The following is a 7,799-nucleotide window of genomic DNA, read 5'->3' as shown; positions in this document are numbered from 1 at the left end:
GGAGGTTGCTGTGAGCTGTAATGCCACGGCACTCTACCCAGGGGGGACAGCTTGAGGCTCTGTCTCAAAAAAAAAAAAAAAAAAAAAAAAGAATTCACAAATGCCCAGACTCTAAGCACAAAGATAAAATTCTTGATTTGGGAGTTAATAAACTAAACAGAACAATATGTTTTCAAGAAACCAAAATTATTTCATATCAAAAATATGTGTATATGTAAGTCTTAGGGGCATGTTTGGTTTATCTTAATCATAAGGAATTTTTTTTTTTTGAGAAGAGATGTCAGAACACTTTTCCATATATTATAATTCGGTTTTCTTTTTAGAGTTAAACATATAGAAGATCAAATACATTAAGTGTTTTGCTTTGAAGACATGTAGTTAATACCTAACAAGGCCTAAAAATCATTCTTTGGGTCAAATTCTTATAAGTAAATGTGTTCTTGGATTTAAATTAGATATTTTTTAAACGTATTGTTTTTAGAGGCTAGGCGTGGTGGCTCATGCCTGTAATTCTAGCCCTCTGGAAGGCTGAGGTGGGTGGATTGCTTGAGCTCACAGGTTCGAGACCAGACTGAGCCAGAGTGAGACCTCATCTCTAAAAATAGCCAGGCATTATGGCAGGTGCCTGTAGTCCCAGCTACTTGGCAAGCTGAGGCAAAAGAATCAATCACCTGAGAGTTGGAGGTTGCAGTGAGCTGTGATGCCATGGCACTCTACCAGGGGCCACAGAGTGGCTTCTAAAAGCAATACGTTTTTTAAAATATCTAATTTAAATCCAAGAACCCATTTACTTGTAAGAATGTTACCCAAAGAATGATTTTTAAGCCTCTTCGAGTATGATTTTTAAGTCTTGTGAGACGAAAAAAAAAATCACTAGAGGATTTTTGTTTGTTTTATATAAAGTTAATTCCACTCTAGTACTCTAAACAGTGTACTAAGCAAAGAAGAGTTATGCCTCCTGCAGGATATCAAATAGTATATTCAGCATAGAAAAGTAATTCTCTTAAATGTAGATAATATGTACCACCAAGTAGCTTATTAAAGAGGAGTTTATCAGATGTTCATCAGTTTACCTTCATTTTTAGTTAATGTAATTAAGTTATGGATACTGATAAATATGCTGTACATATATATCTTTAAACCAATTTGGAGGTTTAAAAATATTTTGATTTCTGGGGTGGCACTTGTGGCTCAGTGAGTAGGGTGCCGGCCCCATTTACTGAGGGTGGTGGGTTCAAACACAGCCCCAGCCAAACTGCAAAAAAAAGGTAGCCGGGTGTTGTGGCGGGTCTGTAGTCCCAGCTACTTGGGAGGCTGAGGCAAGAGAATAACTTAAGTGCCCATCAACCCATGAATGATCAATAAATTGTGGTATATGTACACCATGGAATACTATGCAGCCATAAAGAAAGATGGAGACTTTACCTTCTTCATGTTTACATGGATGGAGCTGGAAAATATTCTTCTTAGCAAAGTATCTCAAAAATGGAAGAAAAAGTATCCAATGTACTCAACCCTATTATGAAACTGTTAGCCATCATAGGAAAGCTATAACCCAATTTTTGTCCAAGAATAAAGGGAAAGGGGAGAAAGGGGGAGGGGAAGGGGGAGGATTGGTAAAGGGAGAGGGATTGCAGGGATCACGCCTGTGATTTATCTTATAAGGGTACATGTGAATCTTTCTAAATGTGGATTATAAATGTCTTAACACAACTATGAGAATGACATGAAGGCTATGTTGGCCAACTGGATGAAAGTATTTCAAATTGTATATGGAAACAATACACTGTACCCTGTGATAGTATTAATGTGCACAAACATGATTTAACAGTAAAAAAAAAAAAAGAGAGAGAGAATAACCTAGGCCCAGGAGTTGGAGGTTGCTGTGAGCTGTGATGCCACAGCACAATACCAAGGATGATAAAGTAAGACTTTGTCTCAAAAAAAAATTATTTTTTGATTTCTCATTACATAATTTCTAAGTCAGGTCAGTGTTGAAAGTAAAAAAAATTGACTTTAAATTCTTATTAATAATAATGTTTCTTTTTTAAAGGTGTGAATGACAGTGATGAATTATTTGAAAGGTAACTATCTTGAGTTAATTTATAGTTTTACTGAAAGTTGGTTGTAAATATGTGTTCTGAAAATTCTGTTCACATGTTTGTGAACTTTAACACTATACATCCTTTTTGGTTTAGGAATATAGTAAGTTACCACTGGGAATGAGATATTTTAAGAAAACTGAGGATTGTTATATTCCTTATTGTTTAGCACAGGTAATTAAAATACAATAGGCTATATTTCTACATTTTCTTTTACTAAGTATGTATTAAATCAGTAGGCAGGACCTATAGTGGTTTCCTCTTAGACCTTATGTTTGCTTTTCTGAGAGAACCTACTAAGTCATCAATTAATGGTGGTTAGGCTTTTCCACTGAAAAATATTAGGATTACAGGGCAGCACCTGTAGCTTAGTGGGTAGGGCGCCGGTCACATACACCGAGGGTGGTGGGTTTGAACCAGCCTGGTCCAGCTAAAACAATAATGAAAACTGCAACAACAAAATAGCCAGGTGTTGTGGCGCGCGCCTGTAGTCCCAGCTATTTGGGAGGCTAAAGCAAGAGAATTGCTTAAGCCCACAAGTTTAAGATTGCTGTGAGCTGTGATGCTATGGCACTCTACCAAGGGAGACATAGTGAGACTCTGTCTCAAAGAAAAACAAAAGAAAAATATTAGGATTATAGAAAAAGAAGGAACAGTAGATACATGTTTATCATTTTGTGTTCATTTATTACATCTTCATTTTTGCTTAAAATAATTAAGTTGCAGATACTAATTTATATTTCTCAAATTACATTTGCAAATGAAGTGTTTCAGAAGATCCACTCCAAATGGCTGGATTAACTGATATTGCAGACATTATTGATGACCTTATAACTAAAGATGGAGTTTCCAGTGAAGAGCTTGGCTTAACAAAACAACAAGCTAGAAGCATTTCCAGGTAATATTTGAATAATTCCTTTTTAAGCCATTTAAAATGTTTATATTTCAAGTTCAAAATTGGCCATGTTTTGATGTGATTCTTTTTTTTTTTTTTTTTTTTTGAGACAATCTCACTCTGTTACCCAGGCTAGAATGCTGTGACATCAGCTCACTGCAACCTCAAACTCTAGGAGTTCAAGTGATTTTCTCCTGCCCCAGCCTCCTAAGTAGGTGGGACTACAGGTACCCATCATGAAACCTGGATAATTTTTCTATTTTTTTTAGTAGAAATAAGGACTCACTATTGCTCAGGCTGATCTCTAACTCCTGAGTTCAAGCAGTCCACCCACCTCAGCCTCCCAGAGTGTTAAGATTAGAGGTGTGAGCTATTGTGCCTGGCCATTTCAATGTGATTTTTATAAAACAATTTTGAAGCTTAAATTAGATTCCTTTCTTCCTATCTGTTATGTGTATGTGTCATTCTTCCCTTTTCTCCCAACAAGTATAGGTCAATATATGTCAGTATTCTGTGAGCTTTCCCCAGGTGTCTTCGTTCTAAATACAACACACTTTTAATCCTATCTCTTATTAGAAGTAATTAATGATGCAGTTCCTGGTACTTTACCCTAAATGTTAACCCTTAGAATGTATGTGTGTGTGTGTGTGTATGTATTTTTTTTTTTTTAGACAGAGCCTCAAGCTATTGCCCTGGGTAGAGTGCCATGGCATCACAGCTCACAGCAACCTCCAACTTCTGAGCTTAAGTGATTCTCTTGCCTCAGCCTCCTGAGTAGCTGGGAGTACAGGTGCCCACCACAACGCTTGGCTATTTTTTGGTTATAGTTGTCATTGTTTGGCAGGCCTGGGCCGGATTTGAGCCCAACAGCTCTGGTGTATGTGGCTGGTGCCTTAGCCTCTTGAGCTACAGGCACCACCCACTTAGAATATATTTTAAATGCCTTTCCTTGGAACATTAGGTTAAAATGTTTCCTTGCAGTCTTCCCTGTGTCAGAAACTGGTTCCTGATAAACTGAAGGCTGACTGCCCTATTGATGCTTCCCTGTGATACATACACCTCTTGGCTTCTTAGATAGAAGAGTCACCCTTAAGAATAGCAGCTGTACTTCCTTATTTCCTAGTTCAAATCCACTTACTACCTGACTGAAAATTCAGTGTATAGTCAAACTTACAAGACTGTTAAGAAAATAGTGTGCAAACAAAAAGAAAAAAATACTTCTTCTGGGCGGCACGTGTGGCTCAGTAAGTAGGGTACTGGCCCCCTATAACAAGGGTGGTGGGTTTGAACCTGGTCACAGCCAAACTGCAACAAAAAAATAGCCAGGCATTGTGGCAGGCACCTGTAGTCCCAGCTACTCAGGAGGCTGAGGCAAGAGAATTGCCTAAGCCCAGGAGTTGGAGGTTGCTGGGAGCTGTGTGACACCACAGCATTCTACCAAGGGCAATAAAGTAAGACACTGTCTCTACTAAAAAAAAAAAAAAATATATATATATATATATACATACACACACACACACACACACATATATATTACTATTTATAATTAGTGCAGTTTATCTGCTATATTATCTATGACCTTGTGTCAAGACCATGTAAACTCTAAATTTCTAAGCTAACACCATTTAGTTACCTTTAATGGTTTTTTAGGTTAATGATCATGTTATTAATAGTCTATTAAATGTCAGAGATTATAATAAAAATTAAATATGGTTTTTGCTATTGGGGATAGAGCTGTAATATTAAGTTTTATCAGTGTTCTGTGGGACCTCAGAGGAAGAGAGTCAGCCAAAGAAGTCTGCTATACCAGTTCCGGTATTTGAACCATTTCTCAAAGGATCAGTAGACACTCATGTGGCTGATACCTAGGATAAAAGGTATTCTCAGTAGAGAGAAGGTGATATGCAAAGGCATGAAGGGCAAGGAATTAGTTATGGCTAGAGTTTGTACAGTGGAAGGGGAAAATGGGTCAAACTGGAGGTGGGGACCAGAGGCACTCCCTGAGCTCAGCCTTCTATGAGTAGTAGGGGAGATGGCAAAGGGCTTTAACTAGACATGGCAGCCAATTAGAAGTCTTGCCTCAGTAATCTGGAAATAGTCAGAATGGAGGGTGTAGTGTAGTAGATGTAAGGCTGTCAGGAGGTGAGAATGACAGCTTTTCTACTTGGCAGACTTGATAATGATTCATTTAGCAAGATACAGAGTGCAGTTTGGATATAAGGTGCCACGAAAGCATTTAATTGGTAATGTCCATTGGTATGTTACTTTTAAATCTTGTGAGAAGCACATGGAATTTTGATGAGCAAGAGATTTATTTGGAGAAAAGCCAAATAGATTGAAGGGGAACAGAAGAGGGATCCATTCAAGGTGGGGACAGTTGTCAGACTGCAGTGGTAAAGTACATCGATCTTATGCTGGGGGACCCCCAAGATTACCCCCAGGTTGAGGGGTTCAGTAGGAGGACTCACAGAACTTGGCAGATAGTCATATCCATGGTTATAACTAATTGTAGCAAAAACGTTCAAAGCAATATCAGCAAAAGATAATTCCAGGGGAAATCAGGCACAAGCTTCCCAGAATCCTTTCCCATTGGAATCACATGGGCCTTAATTCCTGTAGCAACAAGTTGTGACCACATGTGTGAAATGTTGTCTACCAGCGAAGCTCATTTGAGACTCAGTGCCCAGGGTTTTATTGGGGCTGTTGTTTGGCATGTACCAAAGTTCCAGACTTCCAGAAGGAAAGCAGGCATTCAGAGTGAATAAACCACATGGTTTGTATTTGTGACCCATCTTCCATTTGGGAGGATGTCTCTTCACACACTGGGTGGTGCATCTGGCCTGGATCCCCATCTTGCACTGCCAGTTTTCTCAGACCACCCCTAGTATCACTTGCATAGTTTAGATTCTCTAAGAAGCAGAAGTCAAGAAGAGATTAGATGTACAAGAGATTTATTGGGGGTAAGGAGAGTGCCTGTGAGGGGAATAAGAAGACAAAAGCAGAAATGAGAAGAAGCATTATTTTTTTTATTTTTTTTATTTTTGAGACAGAGCCTCAAGCTATCCCCCTGGGTAGAGTGCCATGGCATCACGCTCACAGCAACCTCCAACTCCTGGGCTCAAGCGAGTCTCCTGCCTCAGCCTCCCAAGTAGCTGGGACTACAGGCGTCCGCCACAATGCCTGGCCATTTTTTGGTTGCAGCCATCATTGTTGTTTGGCGGGCCCGGGCTAGGGATTCGAACCCACCACCTTAGGTGTATGTGGCTGGCGCCTTAGCCGCTTGAGCCACAGGCGCCAAGCCTGAGAAGCATTATACCATAATATGGGTCTGAGACCTATTTGTGAAGGAGAGAGGGAAGGAAAGAGGCTGGAGACATTCTTAGGATGTGGTGCGTACTTCTAAGACCTTAAGCCAAAGTCACCCATTGTGTCACCTCTGTCTTACAGGAATGGGCCTACCACAGTTTCCCTGCCATGCTTAGTCATTAACTTTGGCCAGACGAAGTATGGCCTAGGCCTAAACATGGGGCTAGATCCAGCAGGGCAGCAGGTGAAGTCATCTCTATATTACAAGTTTTAAAAGTGATTGAGATAGTCCAGGGAATAAATTAAAGATGGAAACATTTGAAATGGAACCTTCAAGACATTAATTTTGAAGTGGTGAAGAGAAAAGAAAGGAGACAGTGTAGGAAGTAACATAATGTTTTGAGATTTAGGAAAATCAGGCAAGATGGAGTTAAATGACAAAGACAAGAGTTTAAAGGAAATGCTATAAAGAAGTTGTCTAACTTTGAGACCATTTTCAGTGGATTTCAAGGAACATACTAGCATGAGTTAACTAGAGATCAGAGGTGTGTACTACTTTTCAAGATGGGGCAAAATCTTGGAGGGCTGCCCACTTGGGCCACCCCTCCATTGCTGAGGTTCTGTTGCCCCTCTTTTACTTACTAGTTTTTCTTTTTCTTTTTTCTTTTTTTGAGATAGAGTCTCACTATGTCACACTCAGTAGAGTACCACAGCGTCACAGCTCACAGCAACCTCAAACTCTTGGGCTTAAGCAATTTTCTTGCCTCAGCCTCCCAAGTAGCTGGGACTACATGTCCCACAACAATGCCTGGCTATTTTGTTGTTGTGGTGGTGGTTGTCGTTGTTTAGTAGGCCCTGGCCAGGTTCTAACCCACCAGCCCTGGTGTACGTGGCCAACGCTGTAACCATTGAGCTACAGACACGAAGCTACCAAGCCTACTTATCAATTTTTCCATAAATCTTTCCATCAATAAACTCTGTCCTCTCACTTAAAAAAAAACTTTTCAAATGAATATTATTTAATCATGATATTTCTTACCTGCATAACAAGTTTAAAGGAAATAAGGCCTTGCTTATTAAATTTCTCAGAATTCAGCGTTCTTCTGGCAGACATCCTCAAAGAACTGAGAAGGAGAGAAGAGAGATTCAAGCCTGGATGAAAAGAAAACGAAAAGAAAGAATGGCAGAGTATCTAAATCAACTGGCAGAAAAGAGAGGGCAAGAACATAACCCTTTCTGCCCTAGAAGCAATCCAGTAAGTGTGCAATATCAAGAGTAGTGGAATTGTCACTGAATGTGTACAGTTTTTTTCCTGGCAAATATTTGAGAAAAAGATTAACATAATTTGCATGTTATTTTTTGGTAGATAGAAAAGTCATCATTTTACTTAAGTCAGGAAAAGTTAAGAAATTGCCTTAAGGCTCGGTGCCTGTGGCTCAAGTGGCTAAAGCACCAGCCACATACACCTAAGGTGGCAGGTTCAAATCCAGCCCAGG

The 7,799-nt window shown here is 39.6% G+C and overlaps 1 protein-coding gene across 1 annotated transcript in view; it reads left to right on the top strand.

The window, feature by feature from the left end:
* The window catches only part of CUNH5orf42 (chromosome unknown C5orf42 homolog), a 133,102-nt gene that overhangs the window by 107,394 nt on the left and 17,909 nt on the right, over positions 1-7,799 (top strand). The window contains 3 exon segments of the mRNA XM_023515013.1: positions 2,054-2,084; positions 2,869-3,000; positions 7,393-7,578. Of these exon segments, the coding sequence (XP_023370781.1) occupies positions 2,054-2,084; positions 2,869-3,000; positions 7,393-7,578 (349 nt within the window).

The sequence above is a fragment of the Otolemur garnettii genome, unplaced genomic scaffold (genome assembly GCF_000181295.1).
Source record: "Otolemur garnettii isolate 467f Iridium unplaced genomic scaffold, OtoGar3 scaffold00063, whole genome shotgun sequence".
In the NCBI taxonomy this organism is placed as follows: domain Eukaryota; kingdom Metazoa; phylum Chordata; class Mammalia; order Primates; family Galagidae; genus Otolemur; species Otolemur garnettii.
This window is presented reverse-complemented; position numbering and strand designations above follow the sequence as displayed.